General features: G+C 38.6%; 1 protein-coding gene across 4 annotated transcripts in view; it reads left to right on the forward strand.

The window, feature by feature from the left end:
• Nucleotides 1–24,089, forward strand: part of Kcnip4 (potassium voltage-gated channel interacting protein 4) — a 496,003-nt gene that overhangs the window by 449,590 nt on the left and 22,324 nt on the right. For all 4 annotated transcript variants that reach the window (XM_052199184.1, XM_052199183.1, XM_052199186.1 and 1 more), the window contains 2 exons: nt 14,940–15,009; nt 23,566–23,636. In XM_052199184.1, the coding sequence (XP_052055144.1) occupies nt 14,940–15,009; nt 23,566–23,636 (141 nt within the window). The remainder of the gene's footprint in view (nt 1–14,939; nt 15,010–23,565; nt 23,637–24,089) is intronic.

A 24,089-nucleotide genomic window follows, 5' to 3' on the forward strand; every position in this document is an offset into this window, starting at 1 on the left:
AGCACTGACTGCTCTTCCGAAGGTCCTAAGTTCAAATCCCAGCAACCACATGGTGGCTCACAACCATCTGTAATGGGAGCTGACCCCTTCTTCTGAAGTGTCTGAAGACAGCTACAGTATACTCAATAAATAAATAAATCTTTAAAAAAAATAATGATGAAGATTTCCTCAGATTTTAAATGTTCTGCATATGAGCTTAGGTTTGGATACTGTTTTATTGTGCTTTTATTTATTATTTACTTGCACAGTTTCAGTGACATCCTGATCTTGGAATTAGTGCCAAAGTTTATTACACAAAGTTTTCCCATGATGTACCTGAGATCCAAATACAAATTAACAACTAAGAAAAATGGGGACTCATTTATTTTCTTTCTTTCTCCACATGTACTAAAACTCATCAACAAGAAAAGAGTGGGGGTCTAGAAAAGGGGAAATAATGTGAAATGTAAATAAAAAATATATCGAATAAAAAAAAGAAAAGAAAAACACTTTAGTCTACTTAATCTTGTAAAGCTCAAAGAACAAAAATAACACTATCTTGGTCAACCTAGGATTTTGATTCACCTGGGAAAAAAAAAGTTTGAAGTCATAGTATTTTACTGTACTTTAAAAAGAACTGTTGTGTCTCTTGCCTAAAGGAGATAGAATGAAGTAGCTGAAGACACACCTGGACCAGGATCCCAGCAGCAAGTGCAGGAAGCTTTTTCATGTCTCTCTTTCTCAGACTTTATACTTCCAGAAAAGGATCAGGATATAGTCACATGACAGCCTTGGGCCAATTACAGCAGCATGAGGAATGAAGCCTTTTCTGGTCAGCTTCCTTCTGATCCTTCTCTCCATCCTTCTTTCTCTTTCTCCTTCTCTCCCTCTATCTCCATCTTCTGGTTCTTACATTATACTCTTCTCTAACACACAGATCCCTAAGCCTTAAAGTAAAGAGTGAGATAGCGACATCCTGCTCACGGCTAAGCGCTCTAAGATCTCCCTCTCTACGCATTGTCCAATTGTGCGTCTCTGAAGTAATTATCATCTACTGAAAAGTGAAACTCCTCTTATTCCCGAATCTATGAGTATAGCAACATGTCATTATAATTCTTTTTACTGTTATATTTATTTAGCAAAATAATAGTATTCCCCCCCAGAAAAATCATTTTCTAAGTGTAGGACTAGGAAAATGTCCCTTAAAGAGTTACAACAGTTGAGTAAATTCAAGTGTGGTGAGAAACAATACTTCTTTGACAAAAAGTGTCCATTTTCAACTGAACATTTTAACATCAGAGAAATTGTTTTTCATTTTACTAGGGATGCTAGGGAAAACAAAAGCAGATGTCTGCAGCATGTCGAGAGGTTACATAAGGACCACATAACCCCTGAATTTTTCATCTTCCAACAAAGAAAACAAGAATCTGGGTGTGATGCTATGATGATTTAAATTCAGATACTCATCCCTGTCTGGGAAACAGTGAGGTTAACAGCGGACAAACCAGAAAATAAAAGGATCTGGGAGTGACTACAAGAAAACTATTGGTTTTTCTCCCTTGTGTGTAGAGAACATAAAACTTTTAGCTATATGCATCCCTAGAGAAAGAGCTGATATCACAGACTCATCTAAAGAGAGTTTCAAATAGGCTCTCTTGCTGATTGAAATAATATTTTTGCCATATTTGCAAATAAATGTCTTGAGCATACCTCAGCTCTTAAAATAAAAATGTGCAGCTGTGAAGTGAAAGTGGTAGTGTTTCTGTTATTGCATGATTTTTTTAATATGCCTAGACTCGCTGTTTTTTTGAGGGGGGGGAAGTCAACTTTTATGTATTCAATAAACCAGTGCATATATTTTGTTTAAACTTTTGTAGTTAATGAACAGGAAGAGAGGACTTACACTACTTCAGTTCCTGGGGTAAATATATGAAGGCAGTGAGCTACCTGGCTCCCAGCCCTGCCAGGCCTCGTAACTCCGTTTATATTCTTTCTCCATGTGCATATAGCTCAGGAAACTTCGGAAGTAATAAGCTTAGATATGGCTTTTCAACATCCCAGAAAACTGAGCAATCAAAGACTGAAGCAAAGAATTGGAGCAATTGTAAGTTATATATAATTGCTCACCATAATTTAATTACTAATGATATGTTTAACTCTGCAATATCATCAAGGATGCCCCAGTAGGACTTTCAGTAGGAAACAGACCCACCAAAACCAACTCAATCATGCACGTATCACAAAAATACTACCATCTTCATTTATAGAAGTGAAAAACAAGATTCAACAATAATTCCTACACAGTGATTAACAACTCTGAGTTATCTATATTATGAAGAAAAACAGTGGTTTTTCTCTGTGTCCTTGCCTTTTTTTTTTTTCTTTCAACACTGGAGATGAGAGGAAGACATCTTGATTCTCAGATTCTCTGACATTTTTGTCCAGCTGTGATAAATTCACCTTCCGCCAGAACATGATAGTTGACTTGAAGCAAGAATCCACAGGAGCAAGGACAGGTTTGCCCTCCATGCCTGTTAGTTCTCTATATAGACAGCCTCATGCAGTGTTGAGGCCAAATAATTATACATGGAGTAAATACTGTGAGAGAATTAGAAATTCTATTCTAATGAGTGAATGAACTACTCTATATATCTAATGGGACTGGTCAGTTCTCCCCAAAGGCCTATATAACAGGTGTAACTGTCCCTGACAAGTGATGAGGAATCTAGTATATTCCAGGCAGACCAAAATTCTAGGACTCTTATGTAAAATGGCCTTCTATTTACATATATAATCTACTTCTATTCTCCTACTTATGTAAATTATTCCTAAGTTACATACATCTAAGATGGCGTAAATATAAAGAACTGCTGTGCTCTTTTGTTTAGGGGGGATAGTGACAAGATTCAAAGGTCTACAGTGACGGTATGAACAGCAGACATAACAGTAGATATTAACTATGGTATAATGCAGACAGAGGTTACAAAGCAGGCACTCCAGTGCTGAGGGAGGGAAGGTGACCCGTCAATGGTGTGCTGCTTCAATCTTCATTTATGTGGATGCTACACGGTGAGCAGTGTGCAGTCCAGTCATGCTTTGCTTTATGGAACCTTCTGAATTATTTAATAATATTTCATATCTGTATGTGAATACAGATATGAATTCACAGATGTAGATCTATCCAACAAGTATTGATAGCAAACTGTATTTTTCACCTTAAAAATGGTGGATCCTAAGTTACCTGTCTGAGATCATCACAGTTGGACACACTGACCGTCTCTTTGGCCGATAATCAATAATCACATCACAGATTTTCTTCTGTCTCTTCTTGACTTCTCTATATCCTACGGGTCTTGGTTTAAAAGTCACTTCCTCTTGGATGCCTCTAGAGTTTGTACAGACTTAGCCCTTTCACGCTTTCTTACCACACACATCACCACAGTCGACAAATGATTATCTGTTCAGCTTATGTTCACTTTATCAAATAGACACTAAGCTCCACATGATTCAGCTCCTCTACTACCCAAAACAATTCAACTGTATCTATCTATCTATCTATCTATCTATCTATCTATCTATCTTGATAATCACAGGTGGAAAAACTCATGAAGGCCCTCCTCCATAAGAGTTATTGCTTTAATTCTGACTTATTTTCATGACCTCTCATACAGAATATAATTCTAAAACCCACATTTAAGAGAGCTGGGGATATGGCTCAGTGAAAGACATCCTGAGTCCCAGTCCCCCTATTTAGACATCATTTTGATAGCTAATGTTAGCTGTCACCTTGTCAGAATCCAAAGTCAAGACTCACCTGGGGGATGGGCATCTGAGCATCGCTATGAGAGAGTGCCTGGATTGTATTAATTGATCCATTTCAATGCAGATGCCAAGAGCAAGCAGCAGAAGTGTACATTCATTTGCACTCTGCTTCTGACTGTGGCTGCATTTTGTGTATGATTAATCTTTATTTAAACCTCATTAATAAATTGCCACAAGATGTGCATACTGATTTCAAAGGTTGAAATTACTCCCATATAAAACAGTGAAGTGGGCTTGCATGGCAGGAATCCACACCCACAGTATTTTCACACTCAAGTCTTGTAATTTGCTTTTGTTGTTATTGTGTCAGTCTACTTCTTGTTTCTCAGCCCTCCTCCTCCTTCTACCACCACCACAACTATTACTACTATTACTACTACTACTGCTGCTGTTGTTGTTGTTGTTATTATTATTATTATTATTATTATTATTATTATTATTATTATTATGTCATTAAAACCAGTAGTGGTTTTATCATTAGAAGATGATCATAAATTTAGGCTGAGCTGTTCCCCTGTTATAATCAAGAAGGGATGGAATAACATCTCTGACACCCTATCACTGAAACAGTTAAGTTCTCTAGGTATTCAATTTATGAGCAAAGCTCACTGACACCCTTCTTAAGGAAGAAATATTTGTCTTACAAATGTAGCTGGATATACATCAGGCTTAGGGACAGAAAAACTCTGAAAAACAAGGACCAGCAATTGTGATTCCAGTTAACATAGAGGACACTACTGCCCCCTTGTGTCTCAATATGACATTAAACCATAAAGAATGTTCCAAGGCAACTGTCCCTGAGCTCCAGTATGCCCTGGGAGGAGTTCTGTGGCTGATGGCTGGCATTAACATCTACTGACCCACCAAAGCACAGACACAGATGGAGAGGTGGGTGAGGAGCTGGTAGCACTCTCACCTGGAGCCAGGGCACAGTAACATTCCAGCAGAATAACTTTCTTTGTAATGCAATCTTCTGACCCTCTTGCTAATTATCTCTTCTCTTCAGAGAAGGCGAAAATAGAAGTATCTCAAGTCATTACAATAGAGAGAATGTATTCAACAGGCTAAATATCAATTTGACGTAGAGCCAACCTTCAGAGTCCCAGGGCTGCTCCAGGAAACTGCAGCTTGCAGCTGGTAATAAGACAGAAGAGATGAAAGAAACACAGGAATGCATGTGTACCCACATACATGTATGCACGTATGACATGTATTCAGTCTCACAAATGAGCACATGCATACTTACACATAATAGCTTTTCCAGAGTGTTCTATCCAATAAGTTTCAGTATGATATTAGTTTCTTAGATCTTTCTGCGTATTTGTTCAGTGTGTATGTATGGAATAGGTTGAAGGAAGCTTTTTGGCAGGTATATATATGCCTGCTGATATGTCCCTGTGGCCCGAGGTCCAGATAAGTGTTTGGAATAAGAATACTTGTTTAATAAATAAGTACTGATTCTTGTTTTAGTGGATTCATGGGTTTCAAAGACAGTGTGATAAAATTACCCAATGGCTTTGGTTTTTTTTTGTTGTTGTTGTTTTTTTGTTTTGTTTTTGTTTTTGTTTTTGTTTTGGCTTTCATAGTTACAATTAATGTTTATGAAAGAAACTCAGTTAAATGTAATTTTTTTTATCCCCACTCCAGTTCAAATCTCAGGCCCCTGATTAAACCTCTGTCTGACAATGGCAAAGTTCCTTAACCTATCCTGAGCTCATTTGTTACAAACCGTGTAGGAAAATATCTGCCTCCTCTGCTTGTTATGAGGATTTAATGAGAACACGAGAACACGTTATCTTTTCCACTGCCTGGCCCAGCGCCCAGCAAACCATGGGCAATCATTAAAAGTTAGTTTTATTCATCCGGCACAGCCCCTACCCTCCCTCAAATCTTTGGTTATACTTAAGGTGTTTCAAAACTCCGAAACTACCCAAAACAGTTCAACTCTCTCTGTCCGTCCGTCCGTCTGTCCGTCCGTCCATCCATCCATCCATCTATATTGATAATCACAGATAGAAAAACTCATCAAATTCATTTCAAGACATGAACGTATTTTGTCTTCATAATCTGTCAAGAGATTGCAAGAAGATTGCAGGTTAGGTTAGGATGATTTTTTACAAGTGATGGAATTCAATAGCATTGCCATAGTCAGTGAGGAATATGTCTAAGCTCATATTAGAAGTTCATCAATAGCAGATCTAATGAAATTAGCAAGGATTCAGAAGTAGCCAGTGTGCTAGAAGGCAAAAGTTCAACTGAGAGGAAACGGATTTTTACAAAACTACCCAAATACACTTTGCTATAGTTAGTTATATGTGTGAACATCAGCTTCAAAATATTTTACTCATTTTGATGGAAACACTCCAATTTTTTCTCTTAAGAATTTTGTTTTTTGATTGTTTTTATTTTTTAATGTATTCATTTTACATCCCACTCACTGCACCCTTCCAGGTCAGCCCTTCCTACAACCCTTCTCCCATCCCCTTTTCCCCTACTCCTCTGAGCATGTTCCCCTCCCCAGGGAACCCCCCCAACTCTGGCACTTCAATGATCTTTAAGGCTAGGAGCATCCTCTCCCACTCAGGCTAGACAAGGCAACCCAGTTAAAAAAACATCTCCCACACAAAGGCAACAGCTTTTGTGATATCTCCCACTCCAGTTGTTTGGGACCCACATGAAGACCAAGGTGCACATCTGCTGCACTTGTACATGGAGGCCTAGGTCCAGCCTATATGTGTTCTTTGCTTGGTACTTCAGTTTCTGAGATCCCCAGTGGTACAGGTTAGTGACTCTCTTGGTCTTCTGTTGAGTTTCTATCCCCGTTGGTGCCCACAATCCTTCTTCCTATTCTTCCATAAGAGTTCCCAAGTTCCATCCACTGTTTGGCTGTGGGTGTCTGCATCTAAGTCAGACTGCATGTAGCCTCTTAGGGAACACCATGCTAGACTCCTATTTATAAGCATAACAGAGTATCATTAACAGTGCTTGGGTGCATGGGTTGGGTCTCAATTTGGGCCAGTTATTAATTGGCCATTCCCTCAGTCTCTGCTCCATCCCCATTCTCAGCATTTCTTTTAGACAAGATTAATTTTCCAGGTCGAAAGTTTTTCGGGTATTTTGTTATCCGTATTTCTCCACTGGGGTTCCTGTGAATTTTTACTCAGTTGATTTTGTTTCAGCATTACTAGCTTGATGTCATGCCAGTCTGAAAGTGGTTTCATCAGTTAGTAAGATCTGCATAATCACCTCAGTGGTAACAATAAATAAGCACAGGACATAGCTCAACATATGGAGTCCTAGTCATAGCCTTTGCAAACTGAATAAATTTTGCCATCACATCCTATCTCTTAGGACACTGAGTGACAGCCTTCCCTGAGTCCTCATCCTCTTCAAGCCTCTGTAAAGCAGAACCACAAATAGCACACTTGCTGGCTGCCATGTAATAAGTAAACTATTTGTTAGCATTGCTTCCATCCTCTGATATATTTATGAACATGTGTTGCCATGAAAACTGGAGAGATCCTGATAAAAAGCCCCAGACCATGGTAGGTTGTTTGATTCGGTTGTTCCTTCCTGGTGCATCTTTTGAGTCATGGTTAAATGATATTCTTTATGTGCAGAGTGTTCATTGTGCTACTTAAGAAGGTGACTTCCTCCAGGAGGCACTAGCACACTTGCCACCCACCCTTCCTATCTGAAAGAGCTCTTTTCTTCCAACGGTTATGTAACGCTTGCTCTTTTGTGGCTCTCATTAGAAAAAATTAAATCTCCTTGATTTGTTTTCTTTGCATAGTTCTTCTGCCTACGATCTTCCTTTGCTCCTACCCAAATGGTAGGTGGACCAGTCTATTTATTCTCTTTATCACCTAGACTAATAAAGAATAGGTTTTTTTTTAAGTCAACAACATACAAATCTGGTAGTAGAAAATCAAGATTTTCAGTTAAACATTGCACAATGACTATCAACTATCATATGCACCAGTCTTCAGTTGTACGAAGGGTGAGTATGGGGGTTAATAAGAGGCATAAATACTTTAAGTATACAATGTTACAACTTTGCAAAGATAGTGCAAGGCATTTCACCACAACTTTTTTTTAGTACAATATATCTGGTCTGAGGATTTCATCCATAAATGCAATGTATTTTAATCTTATCCACACCCACTTCCTTTGTAACTCCTCTAAGATCCTCCACACCTCTACCTAACTTTATATTCATTTATTGCAACCTACTCAGTGCAGATAGTGTCTCCTATAGAGGACTCCCCCACCCCATTTCTACCGTAATATTTTGGTTTTGATTACTAAAGAATTATTTCCAATATTTTTGCAGATTTTCGTTATAATTTAAAGCAATTATTACATTTAATTACTGTCTGTGTGGGGTGTATATGATGTGTGTATGGGTACACATGTGTGACCGTGTGCATATAAAGGACAGCTTGCAGGACTCGGTTCTCTCCTTGTACCCTCGGTGTCCCACAGATCAAACTCAGGTTGTTGGGCTTGGTGGCAAATATCTTTCTTTACCCACTGAGTCATCTCGGTGGTCTTATCTATACATGTCTACAACTATTCAAGAGATGATAATTCAGCTGGAAGACTGATGATTGAGATAGATGCTATATTTATGCTTTATTATTATGTGTCTGATTTATATCCTATTGTAATATTTCTAGTGCATTTTTGCAGAGTTATGACAAATTTATATGAAATGCTGAAAGGGTTCTTTATGAGGCAAAATTATAAGAACTCATGACACATCTCACAGACTAATTTTCTTAGTAATTTCCTATGAATACATGTGTCAGCCTCCAAAGTACCATTTCTACCCTTTGCATGGTGGCATTTTTCATACATTTTCACATATGCAGCATCATTGGGGAGGATAGTTTTCATTTAAGTTAGTGAATAAAAGGCTCCTGAATTTCTGTTGGCATTTATTTCTAGGATCTTGACATTTATTTTCCTCGGCTATCATTTACAATTACAGAATCCGCCTGTATTTTGGAGTCAATGCTGATGATATTAGATAGAACAAACTTAATTTACAATGTAAGAGTAGAGGCCTAACTCATATCTACTTAATAAAATCATTGCATTTTCTTAGACCTGTATTATTCTTGGTTCAAACATTTGAATAGATACAGTTTAACCTTGGTACATTGCACTGATGTGACAGTCATTCATTCTATGATGGAGCTTTGCTTACCAAAGTCTGCCTTAATATAAAATGAACAATTCACAATGTGCAAGGTTAAGACAGATATCATTGCATGTACTTTTAATCAAGTCTCATATCACCTCTCTGAATCCATTGTTATATTCATTTTATAGAGAAAAACAATTAGACAGGAAGATAAAACAAATTGTCAAAACTTATGCAGCTTCTAAATGGCAAAACAGAATTTACACATAAGTTTCCACTTAATTTGGAAGCCTAAGACTATGATCATTGTACTTGTTCGCTCTGAATATGCCCTGGCAGATACTACCAACAAGCTCATGAATAGAAAACTATCAGTGATTGAGCCAAGATTTCAAGAGCCAAGCTAGAGCACTGGTAGACTTAGCAGCCCATTATGTAGCTAAGGGCAATGACTGTGAGCTTATCCACTTTGATCTTCACACATTTAAAGCAGGAGTATAAAGAAATTGGATTATTTTGAAAATTGTTCTGAATACAAAAGTTTCCAGAATCTACACTCAATAGACTCTGGTCAGTCATTTTCTAATCAAGGGAGATGGCCATGGTTTCCCCCTTATAATAGTTTTGGTCACTGGCAACTATTAGCATCTATTTATCCAGATGAGATAGCCCATGTCAAGCATTCAAGACAATGCCTGAAACATAGGAATTTGTTATGTGTTCAGAATCATCATATTATCATTATAAAAGGTCAATATTTATCAGCAGAAATATTTTAATACCAAAATATTCATTTCACATCTAAAACTGATCCTGTTATGATACAGCAGAGATAAGCAAGGGGAGATATCAGAACAGGAAGTGTTAAATGGAGTTGGGAGTTAGATGAAAGGGTAAAGGAAAGGACAACTAGAGAAGCTTCCTATAATATGTTGTAAACATATAAACACCCTTAAATGTACTTATCCTATAACAGGGCAACAATAACCCTAATAGATATCGCAGACTAACAAATGCAAAGTCCATTGTCAGGAAGAGCTTATCTCTATTGAGGTTGTAGGCCAATGAGGTTCTATAGACTCCCCAAATATTACAGGTTATTTGCCAGTGCTATTGATTACCTTGTATAACCTGATATCATACACTACTTCAGAAATATAGCCCACTTGAGACAGAATATGAATAAATCAAGCTAGTATTGACCTGGAAACATCAACTGTACTGACTAGCTTGCATGATACTAGAATTTGATACATATGCTATGGAAAGAGAAAAGTAGACATCAGTCTTATCCAGCTATGAAGCTACAATAACAACTGGTCTGACAAGGTATGTCCACTGATGCAACAGTGGAGCAAATGTTATCAGAATAACATCACTCCTTTTGATTGGATTTAGGACCTGCTCCACAAAATATACTTGGCATTGTAACAGAACCAAGAGCCTGTGGTTAGATAGGTCATAGGAAGTAGGGAAAAACCTACTATTATGATTTTGCTATTGGGACAGTAAATCACCTCCTATTGACTTATTATACACATATATTACTGCTACTCCCAAACAAGTGTCTTTTGTTGCAGTAGACAGCATTTAACAGAGACCCACAACTGATCATGGTGTACAGAATAAGCAAGTATGGAGTGTCCCACTCCCACTAAATGGTACACCTATTTTGCACCCTTATCATTGTGGAAGAGGGTATGGAAGGACTGTAAAAGCCAGAGGAAATGGATACCTACGAGGAAATAGTGTTTTTCAGACACAAAGGGCAGATGTATGGGTAACTTCATAGCAGTTGCAACTTGATTTCCAAGATCTGTGTAAGCACAAGCAAGACAAAATCCCAGCATGGAGTGAAAAGTGGGTATGAAATCGCACTCATAGCTGAAGAGCTATTGTCAATTGATATCTTCCAGGAGAGGGAGAGTTACTTTTCTTTTTGGGTGTAAGCACTAGTTGGCCTAACACACTCCAGTGGATGGCCACATACTTAAGTGTATTAGCAGCACTAATATGTCTCTGAGTTTTTAAAAAATAATAAAAGGAATACTAATCTGGGGCTCTATAAGGAAAAGAACATTGCCTTTCTTTATTCCTATAGTCCCAGATCCTAGATTTTATATAAATGTGTAATTTCTGTAAATGAAAATTAAGGAAATATGAAATGAATAGGAAAAATTTACCTGGTGAGACCTACTACTCTCAAAATCAATAAAGCATTTCATTTGCTGAAAAAATAATTTCACTAGACAAAATATGACTAGAACAAATATTGAGAGAATCAATTTCTACCAATCTGTTCATATTATAAAATATATTTTTCAAATATGCTTCAACACAAAAGGCAGCTGATAAAAAAGTTTGCAGAATACAGACAGCCCTCTGTATTTGACCCTCAGCTTCTGCCAGCCTCTCTTTAACTGTGAGGAAGTATTCAAATTCTGACTATACAAAATTTTCCACCTGTTGGCAGACAGCCAAACACACTTTCTTTCCCTTTGTGGCCATAAACAGATGGTTCATGATTAAGTAGCTAATAAATCACAATTTACATGTGTGAGAAGGCCCAACTACAAAGTGTTCATTTGCTCTTATACCTGGACCACTATGGCCAACAAGAGTTATTTAATCAAAACTTTCAAGTGATTTTGTGTACACATTCTACTTTATTTTTCTAATAAATAGGTGAAATTTCTAAATTATATCTGTTAATTTTAACTCTTTTATATATGAGCCATGGTTCTCCATAGGAATAACAAATGGTGCTTGTGTGTGTGTGTGTGTGTGTGTGTGTGTGTGTGTGTGTGTGTGAGTGAGGGAATACATGTTGACATATACAAAAGGTGGAGAGGAAGATAGCAAGGGAGAGAGAATAGAAGAAAGAGGGAGGAAGAAATGGGGGAAAGAAAAAAGAGAAAAACAAAAAAGAAGAAAAATAATGACAAAGAGGAAGAAGAGGAGGAGGAGAAGAAAAAAAGACGGACTGACTGGCAGCTAAAATACATTGGCAGTTTAGTCAGTAAAGATGCTGAAGTGGGAAGCCAGCAGACTGTACAATCAGAAAGTCTCCACAGCTCGCTAAAGGCAGCCTTATGAGTCAAAGATGCACACATGTTGCAGATGAAGTCTAAAGCAGTCTACTCAGGAATGCCCTACTTAAGACTGTAGGACTTTGCTCTTTCCAAGTCTTCAGTGATATCAAAGCCATGGTCTGGTTTGCCTGCTTATTTGTTTGTTTGATTCTCCTTTCTTTGCTCCATATTCTTAGATTTGGAATCCTCACATTCAAAAACAATTGAATTAATAACCTGGAAAAGTCCCAAGCCTACTTACATCTTCCCCTCTGCCTCACTGGATATCCAACTCTTTCTGGTCTATCTCTGTATAAGAGCAGATATTTTGGCTTCATGCCACTGATTGATTAATATGTTGACAGGGTCTATAAAGACAAACTCACATCAGAGCTATCAGTATAAATTGTTTGCATAGCAAAGGTCCTACCTCTTGTGGGACCATATGAGAAAATAGAAAACTCCTCTAAGGGAGCTCATTTCCGGTGAAGAACTAACTGACCTGTTGGAATAAACAAATCCCACAGTGATAAAACAAGCCTAGTATTAAAGTGATGGTGATTTTAAGGCTTAATTTTAATTTTAATTTTACTCTTTAAATCTCATATATTTATGTACTGTATTTCTATCAACTCTCCCCTTGCTCTCTCCAACATCCTCTGTTATTGGTATTTATTATAGTTATTATATGATATATAACTATACCTATGCCTATACCTAAGCACACATACACATCCCATAGAATCCATTCACTGTTGCTAGTCTGTGATTTTATGGATTACTATATCATATTGGATAACTGGTTGAATGCTCATCCCTGAGGAAGACTGATTCTCCTCTTTCAGCAGTCATTAAATGCTTGAAGCTTTGCATCTAGAAGTAGGTCTCAATGAGAACTCCTCCATCTTATCAGCATGTCAATTGCATCATGGTTGAAATGTAAAGTTCAGAGTAAATTTGAAGTACATAGCACATACATTCACACCTAATATCTAGACTGTTAAAACTTCAGCATGCTGCTTGTTCTCCCCTAGTAATAAAACTGGTTCTAGCAGAATGTTACAGCGTTATAAAAGGGTTATGACAATTGGAGCAGAAATGAGTTTAAAATACGGAGCTATGAGAACCATCCGAGAATGACTAATAGAGCTCCTGAGTGGACAGTCGGCATCTGTGTGCAACCTGATGCTAGACTGATGTGGAATGGTCAGCACTGAGTTCTCAGGGGGCAGCTATACCACTGACCCTTGAGCCAACGTCTGTGTACCTGTACAGAGTGAACAGGGCTTCCCCTCTTCTCAGTCTATGCTCTGCGTGCTTAGTCCTTTATGGTTCTAAGGCCGTCTCAGCCTCTTCAGAAGTTTTAGATTTACAGAAACACAAAATTAGCTTTTAGAGTTTTAGTTTTTAGCCTTGCCTGGTGTCCCCAACAGATCAACACCAGTGCTATTCCTGGGTCAGGACTCATCTGGTCTCAGCAAGGGTATAAAGATGGAGTTCCATTAAGTTCAGGCCCTCTCTGTGGCTTTGAAGACCATCTTTCACAACTTTTCAGAAGGTCTTTTTTCACATAATGTCACTTTTACATGGCCAAGCCCCTCTATGCTCCAGAATAGCACCCTATTACTAAGAATCACATTTCTGTTGGAAACTTCTTGAGTTATCTTAGACCCTTAAAAAAGAATATACTTTTCTAATGAAAGCCACAAATATATGGGGAAGAAACCTTTGTAAGTCATAAAACAAACATCCAATTACAACTGTTGGAACATATTGCAATATCTCAGTGGTATGCCAAGAATAGCAATGCAGGGCCCCATTACCTCATTTAACAAAAAACACATGCATTTACACAATGCTTAATCCTTTTAATGTCAGACAAATTTTGGCACTTTGCTGGCTAAGTTTTTTGTTTTGTTTTGTTTGTCCACTTGATATAGCCTAGACATATCTAGGAAAAAGGAAGTTCAATTGGACAAGTCTGTGGTGCATTTTCTTGATTGATGTGAGAGAACCCAGCCCACTGTGAGCATTGCCGCCACTGAGTTGGTCATCCTGGATGCTGTAAGTAGGTTGAGCAAGCCATGGAGACCAAGCTAGTGAACAGAACTCAGCCACTGCTGTTACTTCAGTTCCTACCTCCAGGTTCCTCTGCTGAAAGTCTTCAAGTGATAGAGTTGAAGTGTAAGATAAAATTAATCCTTTCCCCCCAAGGTGCTTTTGGTAATGATCATTATCAAAACAATACAAAGCAAACAAGGGCAGTGGTCAATATAAAGAGATATTGAAACCTTCAGTTCCAAGATTTATGGTCCTTGAATATGAGAGGAAAGAACACTTCCTCCTCTTTCTCCAGGCCATACCCCAGTGTGTCCTTGTGTGTGTGTGTTGTGTGTATGTGTTTAAATGGAGGTTAACCTATGAGGTACATCTTTTTTTTTATTCGATATATTTTTATTTACATTTCAAATGATTTCGACTTTTCTAGCCCCCCACTCCCTGAAAGTCCTATAACCTCCTTCTCTCCCCCTGTCCTCCCACCCACCCCTTCCCACTTCCCCGTTCTGGTTTTGCCCTATACTGCTTCACTGAGTCTTTCCAGAACAAGGGGCCACTCCTCCGTTCTTCTTGTACCTCATTTGATGTGTGGATTATGTTTTGGGTATTCCAGTTTTCTAGGTTAATATCCACTTATTAGTGAGTGCATACCATGATTCACCTTTTGAGTCTGGGTTACCTCATTTATTATGATGTTCTCCAGCTCCATCCATTTGCCTAAGAATTTCATGAATTCATTGTTTCTAATGGCTGAATAGTACTCCATTGTGTAGATATACAGAGCATTCAGTTCTATTCAAAATGTACAAGACCGCTTTTATAGTGGCTTTGCTCACAACACTTCCCTGTGCTTTCTCTAGGAATGCCCCAGTGGTGTTGTTAATGAAGAAACTTTCAAGGAGATTTACTCACAGTTCTTTCCACAGGGAGGTAAGTACAAATGTGGACTTGTTAACGCATTCTCAGAATTAGAGCTATGCATGCAATCTTGAGTTCGGTTTAATCTTTCATAGCATGGCTCTACATTTTTAATCTTCATGTAACAGAATTAATGCATAGCGTAGAGCTCATGAGATTTTGATTGTATTATAAAAATAAGCTACATTCTCATCATCGAATCTCTGAAAGGCTGTTTCTCAGTTTAATGTGAGTAATCCCATGTGTTCAACATGATAACTCTTTCTCTCTCTCTCTCTCTCTCTCTCTCTCTCTCTCTCACACACACACACACACACACACACACACACACACACACACTGCTTTCTGACCTTTATTAGGGGGTCCTCAAAATAGCTTAAGGCCCTGTGATATTCATTGTGGCGCTCATTTGATTTTCTCCTCTCTCCAAATTAAGGCAAATGCAATTACGTTTAATTTACCAATGTGAAATCTGGGGCTTAGTGAAGTTAAATGATTCGATCAGGGTCACACATCAACTCAGTGGCAGATCTGGGTTATAACCTAGATTTGTGTGTGTGTGTGTGTGTGTGTGTGTGTGTGTGTGTAGCTCTAGCTAGTGTACTTTTCTGCTATCTCCTTTTCCTCCCAGTAACTTCTTACTATAACCTCCCAGCTGCAAACATGAATAAAAATTGAGATACGTTCTTAGTTGTGATAAGAATCAGGGCGGTATGATGGTGCTCCCTCCGGGTCAGAGGTGAGTGCAGAGATGCATGTGCCGTTGTGTCTTCTCTAACTTGTCACCAAGACCAGCGTGAGTCATGTGAAGAGAAGCCAGAGCAAAGCGATGTGGCCCTTTCTAAATACTTACACTCTAGTTAGCAGAGGGACAATATAAACAGAGTGAATATAACGTATCACTTAGGACATATGGTATCAAAAATAATACTATGAGAACCAGCTATAGACATAATTAGATGTTCTGCTGAATCACAGACAATTGAAAAAAAAGCTATCCAAGTAAACTGATAACAAAAAGGCTAGTGCAGTAGGGTCTAATGTGCTTTCTGCCTAGCTCTAGAAAGCTTCATCCTCCACCCCTCAGCCCCTTTTCCTGGGACTGTTCTTTTCTATAAATATGCAAATCAATATATAGGGACAAATTTGCTTCTGAAGTCCGTGGTAAAGTATTTGAAGCCTCACCTCATCATGTCCAGAGCCGTCTGGTTCAGGATGATGTCTTTCACTTTCCGAAGGCAGCAGAGGTCACTCAATCTAGACCATTTGTGGAAAACTCACAGGATTATAGTGATCAACTCATTTGTATGGTAAAGTTGGTGAAAATGTCCAGAACTCTTATCGTGGGCACTAGGTAATTTGCTACAAGAAGAATTGGGTTATAATGATCTCAACTTTGAACAAATTACATTTGAGTAATTTGTCTTGTGGACATTTAGTATCAACAAGAAGTCAGGAAAAATCTGAAGTTCAGCTCTTACCCTCTTCTCTGTCGCTCTCCCTCTCCCTCTCCCTCTCTTACCTTTTCCTTCCCCTCTTTCCATGTGGTCATAGCCGGCTTTTACCTCTCTACCTCCCCTCTCTCATTCTATCCTCTACAATAAAGCTTTAAAATAATTTTTTTAAAAAAGCTGAAGTTCAGAAGAGAAGTCAGAGAAAAGGACAGAGATTTGGAGCTTATTACCAACAAAGGAGCGAATTGACCCCCATCGAGAGTCCTTGGAAAGGTCTCAGTGCAAAGCATCAGGAGACTAGCGTGAGAGTCAGAGAACTGGAAAGAAATAAGTCCATTAGCAGACAGAATGGACAATCAGACAAGTACAAAGAAATCTTACAGGAAAGAGAGTGCAGACATTAAACCCAATGTCTTCCAGGAAGTCCAGAAAGAAAAGGGTCTGTACACATCCTTGGGACACAACAGCACAAAGAACATGGGATCATTGATGAGCTGGATCAGCTTTCATAAATGGGGTCAGGCAGAGAGCAGAACCCCAACTGCAGAGCCCAGAAAAGTAAACAGGAATCATGCAGACAATAGCAATCAACAGAGACTGCTCTTGAGGGTAACTTGCCAGGGAGAGGAAAGGGAAAGTACCATGAAGAAACCAGAAAGACAGTACCAGACAGACAGGCAGATGAGTTTGGGTCTTAATGTATTAAAGGCTGAAGATTGATATACAAAGAAGAATCTTCCAGAAAGAGAACTTTAGTAGCTTACTTAATACAGAGAGCTTATAACACATAGGGTTCAAATCTCCGGGAAACAGTCATAGACTTGAGCCTAGCCTACGACATAACACAGGGTCTAGGAAATTTTCACAGGGCAAGGCAAGAAAAATACCTAATCCTTCACTTAAGCTTTGAAATCCACTCAATTCAGGAAGCAACACTGGCTTCCTGTGCTTGTAGCCATAGTAGACTTTTCCATGTACATGGCTGTCACCTTTCTAAGATGTTCATCGCCTAGAACAACAAATTAAAACAATAACTTGCTGGAGCAAGCTTAAAAACTGAACTGACCTCGCTATCTGTGGTACCTCTTTCCATGACCATGGGCAATTGTCAAAGTAAGTCTGTAATTCTGCTAAAATACAGGCCAGAGGATGTTACAGTTTTTCCTGAGAGCCTCCAAAATATATGTATGCATCACAACATGAACTGTTGCTATGCCCACTGATCCCGTTTCTGTCTCTCTCTCCCTCCTTCCCTCTTTCCTTTCCTACCTCTTTCCCTCCCTCCCTCTTCCTCCCTTTTCTTCTCCCTCTTCCGTAGACTTCCATAGTCTCTAATACTCATACCTTTCTAGCCATATGCCCTTGTTGGCATTTAACCAAAGCAGCAGTGACACCTCTGTTTCTGGTACCAAACTGAGCACGCACCATTTTCAGGGCCTAAAATTCAGTTCTCTCCAGTGCCTACCTCCAGTCCTCACTGCCTTTTGCTTTTTAATTGAAAAGCTAGATGTTCATACCACATATCCCAATCATCCTTTTACCCTCCCTCAACTTCTCAGAGCTTCTCTACCTCCCCACTCCTCCAACCCTTCTTTCTCTTTATTGTTAGAAAACAAACAGGAAAACAAACAAACAAAAATGAAGGCTTTGCCTGGCCACGGCATCTTTAAAATGTAGCCCTGCTATCCCCAGGGCTCTTCTCTGGCTTCTACTTCTCTTCACTATTCTAAACTGCCCAATACTTGGCATTTTGCTTGCTTCATCGCTTACTATCTTTTCATACCATTTGCAAGTCAACTTCAAAGAGAAACCTTTTCCCCATTTTTTCAATGCTGTGTTTACAATGAACAATGAAGAACAATGAAGAACAATAAGTAACACTATGAACAATGTTCACATTGCACAGAGAGTAACAACACATGACACATACTTGTAGCATACAATGACGAATGAAGGACTGAGGGAAAAAAGGCTGAAGATACCATCTCACATGGTTGCTAATATCTTGACTAATAATTATAAAACTCACTTTGAAGTGTATTTAACTCTTAAATATTAGTTGTTACATATACAATTAGATTTCCTTTGGTTTGTAATCCATTTAGTTTGGAGTATTTCATTGATCTTAAGACAACTCTGTGAACTTATTATCAGAACAGAAAGTTTGCGTAAAGGTGATTTTCTTTAAAGAATTCCAATGAAACAAAGAAAGACTTAAGTGTATGTAGATATACTTCCGTGCAGAGAAGAAATATACTCTATAGGACCAAGGGGCTGTTTGCTATAACCTCCTACTCCAATTTGCTTTCTCTTACTGTGATAAAACACTCTAATAAAAACAACACAGGAGAAAAGAGTTTACTTCATCTCACACTTCTGAGTCATATTTCAACATTGGGAAAAGTCAGGACAGGAACTCATGGCAGAAACTAAAGCAGAAACCAGAAAGGATAACTGCTCCACTGTTCACTGGCTTGCCCATATATGATACACACACACACACACACACACACACACACACACACACACACACACGAGTCTAGCCCATCTTCCCAGGGTTGTCACTGCTCACAGTAGACAGGTTCACCCTGTATCAAATAGCAACTAAGAAAATATCTGAACGATTCGTTATGTAAGATTCCCTCTTCCCTGGTGACTGTCGGTGGTATCAAGTTGATAGCCGAAGCTAACTATTATAGCATGCCATAGTTGTAACACTTTATTCAGCCCAATGAATGATTAAATTGGGAGCTTGGGATGCAAATCAAGAGAGCCTGTCTAGGGTTTATAAGGCCCCGAATTTGATTCCCAGCACTAAAATGAAAGAGAGGGAAAGAAAGAGAGGGAATATTTATGCAATATAAATCTAAATTACTTCAACAACTTTAAAGAAAGGCCATGTCTACCAACATACAAGGTACAAATATGAGAGAACAGAAACCAATTGACATCTTTGTTATTATTTATTTTTTAATCAAAGCTATTGCATACTACAAGTTAGGTTGCCCTCCACATTAAAATGCAAGCTTTAAAAAGAGAGTATTTTTGCATTAGAGAATATCTGCTTAAACAGAGAAATCTCCATTGCAAAGGATTCGTCTCACAAATCAGAAGGGATCTGAGGCAGAAAGAATCACTTGCTGGCTCTTAAAATTTCTTTGATTATTCATGTTAATTGAATGCATAAATCTAAAGGTACATAGTTGAAGCGAATGTGATAGTGCTAAGAATGATGACTTGCCATTTAAAAATTAATATTATGCATGCAAATTACATCTCTCAGTGATGCCTGCAAAGGAAAAAAAATGGTCCCAGGAAGAAGGCAATCTCCCATGGCAGGCAGCTTCATATTGTAGCTGTCTTCATCTTCTACAGAGTCATCATTTATTCAGGTTGATAGTGTGAGAGCAACAGGTTTCTGGCAGTATGAACAGTAACAATGAAGTACCTATAAATCACCACATCTCACCATGTGCCACACAAATCCTTTGTCTTGTATACAGAAGCACCTGCACAATGTGTATTGTGTTAGCTTCCGGGCTCTTCCTAAGGCCTAGTGAGACAAGTTACCAAACACAGCTTGTTTGGTGTTCCGAATGGATGTCAACACAGCCATATTCAAGTGATCATCTTGCAGGCAGCTAAAGCATGCCTAGCATAAAGCAATGAGATGGGGAAAAGCTTGACAGTGATGCTGCCTGTGTATTCCGGTGTTTACCTGTATGTAGTAGAAGCATTAAGTCTGTAACACTTAGCACATTAACCATTCCATCATCTTGTTTCCAGACTACCTCTGCTTGTGTTGTAAGAACTTTGCACTTACTTTGACTCTGCTAGATTCTCAATTAAGCAGATATTAAAGAGGTGAGACAGTTAGCTCAACTCAGAAGAACATGCACATAAATATCCATTTGGCAGCCATCATACTCAAAGCAACTGAGCTATATACATGGCTGCTCTGGATATAAAGACTGAATTAAATAATAGAGAATATACAAATTGCTACATAATATATGTATTTCTCATTCCAGACCATTAGACACCAATTTTCAGTGCAGTTAATAGGGAGAATTGAGAACTGGCCTGCTGTTGTTGCTGTGATTTTTTGAACCCACAGCTTTTTACAGGGCAACTATGTTCTCTACCACTGAGTTCTGGTCCTAGCCATAGAAGACTCACTTGCTATCCACACATACATCTGAGAAGGGCAATGTCATGAACTGTATATTCAAATACAATACTTCTATACTTCATGCTTGAATTCAGATAGAATAGAATTTAGGTGGGAAGGAAAACTCCATGAAACTGACTTCACTTCTCAAACCTGGGATATTATTATGGATTAAGAAATTTGATCAAACTACTAGTTGAAATCCAAACATTAGAACAATAACAGCTAATATTCACTGAACATCAAATAGGTTCCTGTGAAGACTATAAACTCTTTGCACATGGGATCTCTCATTTAAACTTCATGCTGGTGCTAGGAAGTACGTGTTAATATCAATAGTATTTATGGATAAGAAAACTGAGTCACAGAAATATTGACTGGCACAAGGCCACACTACTAGTCTTTTAAAAAGCTGATATTCAAATTTAAGCACCCCAGTTTTATTATTCTGTAAACAAAATCTATCAACATGATAAATGTAGGCTGGAAAGTTGGCTAAACTTCCAGGAGAATTGTCAAAGTGCACTCAAGAAGCAAGAAGCCCCCCCCCCCCCATACCACATCAGTGTAAACTTTGAGATTGTCACTGCCACACATCAAGCATTGAAATTAATGAAACAACATTTGAGAAGAATAATTATCACTTGTCTTTATCATATTTTAAATTAAAAATTCATGGTGAGTTTTGCTAGCTATGGTAATATTTATTATCTAAACATGGTGACAAGAGACTCACTTAATTAAGCTCATTATAAACTATGCAAAACTTATTTTTTTCCTCCCCTGGAAATAAATTTAACATGGCACCCATAAACTCATACCTCCTTGGAGTTATACAAAAGAGTTTAAGAAGTACATGAAAAGTATTATTGAGTGCAATATGTTCCAAACCTGAATAGACTGTCAATTCTTCATTACTCTATAATAAAAATTCCCACAATTGCACTAAGTCAATTTTAACTAAATCCCTGTCCCATTTCCAGAGTAACTTCTTCCTAGAATGTATCAATGCCACACAGGCATCACTCTGGGTATTTCCAGTTTAACACATTGTATGGACCCAATTTGGGTGCCTGGTTAACTTATTGAAAGTAAACTTAATGGGGCTGAGAAGATGGCTTAGTTAATTACCCAAGTACGGAGAACTGATCTCAGATTCCCAATGCTCATATAAATGCCAGGTGTGCTATAGTGCATCTGCTACCTCAGTGTGGGCAGGGGGTCCACAGATGCTTCCCAGAGGCTCGTGGCTAGCTAGCCTATCTGAAACTATGAGCTCTATGTTCATTGAGAAACCATGTCTTAAAACTAAACCAGAGAGTAATAGATGAAAATACTCAAAATTGAAACTATGCGCACATATGTATAAATAACATACATGTACAGGCATGAAACACTCCCCACACACATACATGTGCACACACACAAAGACAGAGAGAGAGAGAGAGACAGAGACAGAGAGAAGAGACACAGACGGGGGGGGGGGGGGAGATATCACAATTCACATGATTAAAGTCAGTGCTGTATTATATTGTATTTAGCAATGAGGGATGAGGGGAGTTCCTGTCATCATTTTTAAGAAGCAACGTGTGCAGTCATCTTTGAGATGCATGACCTTCATGTTAACAAGCAATAACCTGGATGAAACATTGAGGGAAAACATTCCCAAATAGTTCAGAATCCCTAGAGGGCAGGGAGAAGTTCAGATTTCCTCTGACAGACTAGAGAAATTTGGAAGGAAGAGGAGCAATGATACCATACTTGTTTTCATTGGGAAAAGTAATTCCCTAGCCCTGGCTATTCAGGCTCAGTTCCTTGGCAGCCTTTTAAAACCAACTCATAATGTCAAAAAGGAATAGAAGTTATAAGAAATCCCAGTAAAAATAAAAACCAAAAGTCACAAGACAGAAATTAATAAGCCTTTAAGGCAGCAGATAAAGGGCTAGAAGCAAAAAGCTGAAAGGTTACATTTTTGTAGGGTGAAGACTAAAGGCTAAAACCCAGGAGTGGGAGTATTTAACATAATCATGTAAATTTGATCAAGAATTGAGCACAAAAGCATTTAGAGAGTAAAGCTGGGCATTAAGAAAAGAAAACAAAGACAAATACTTTTAAAATGAGAACCTAAGAAAGCTCAGAGGTTAGTTAGACAAAGGAAGAGCAAGAGGGAGGAACAGAGTAGGCATGGGAAAGAAACACAAAGGAATAGTTGGATTTCGGAGACTTAGCAGCCTCGACCACAGCCAGTGGAAGTGAGCGGACCGAGTCATCAGCTTTGTCCTTACTACTCCGAGCTCTGCATTCCACCCAGGACACAAGCAGGCCCGTGGCACCCTACTGTATGCAGTGACATCTAAGTAGGTAGGAACCTCAGGGTCTACAAAGTCCTCTGCATGTTAACCATTAGAAGCTTCCTAAGTCCCCAGACAAATTAACTGACCATGGGACTGCCTCCCAATTTTCATGTCTCAGATCTCCCTCCTAGTGACTAGGTGACTTTGGGAAGGTTTCCTAACCTTTTTACATGCAAAACTACTTCTCTGAGCTGTAAAAACATGGACAATATGAATAATATGACAGGAATATTAATGACACCAACTCATGTGTCACCTTATTTGGGTTCTTACTACTTTACTTATGGAGATAAAATTTGGCCAAGCACCAAACCATGTCTCCATAATCTTGGCATCCACCTATGGGACCAGTGCACATTCCAGGACTGAGATCAACAGCCACAATCTCGTGTACTGAGATTAATTCTAGCCAAAGGCTCACAGAAAATGCCTGGCACCAATGGACTCAGAGTGTAGCTCATTTCCAGGAATTACAAGTTGCAGTTCACTACATAAAAAGGGTGGGCAGCAGAGATCCAAACATGCATTAAAGAGACGGAGGTAGGCTATAGAAACACTAACTAAATGATATCCCTTTTCAATGTTTCAGACTCCACAACATATGCACATTTTCTCTTCAATGCATTCGACACGGACCACAATGGAGCTGTGAGCTTTGAGGTAAGCTTTATACTCCTGTTCTACCATTTTACTTAAGACATGCTGAAAGAAATTAAATCCTTTTATCAAGAAAGTTAAGGGTTTGGTATCTCTCATTTTAGAAAATTCCAAGAACACCTACTTTCCTATATTATGTTGGCATGTAGCTGTTCTTTTCTTTTCAAAGTTGGACAAATTACAAGTCATATTTAGTGCACTTTCAAATATTTGCTATCTGCTCACACATAGCTGTCCTCAACAGCATGAGGGCAATCCAAGAAGGCAGATGATTTATCTGACACTTCCTGGAACTAAACTTCATGGGCTAGTTCATATGGCAGGCCTGGGAAGTATAGATGTAATATAAGTAAACTCAGCTGGCGGAGCCTAGTAAACATAGAAAAGTCAAGATGTGTAATACGGAAAAGCAATGCTGCCTTCATCAGCCCCAGAAGTTTGCAATGAAATTAAAAC

The sequence above is a fragment of the Apodemus sylvaticus genome, chromosome 11 (genome assembly GCF_947179515.1).
Source record: "Apodemus sylvaticus chromosome 11, mApoSyl1.1, whole genome shotgun sequence".
NCBI classification, from domain to species: domain Eukaryota; kingdom Metazoa; phylum Chordata; class Mammalia; order Rodentia; family Muridae; genus Apodemus; species Apodemus sylvaticus.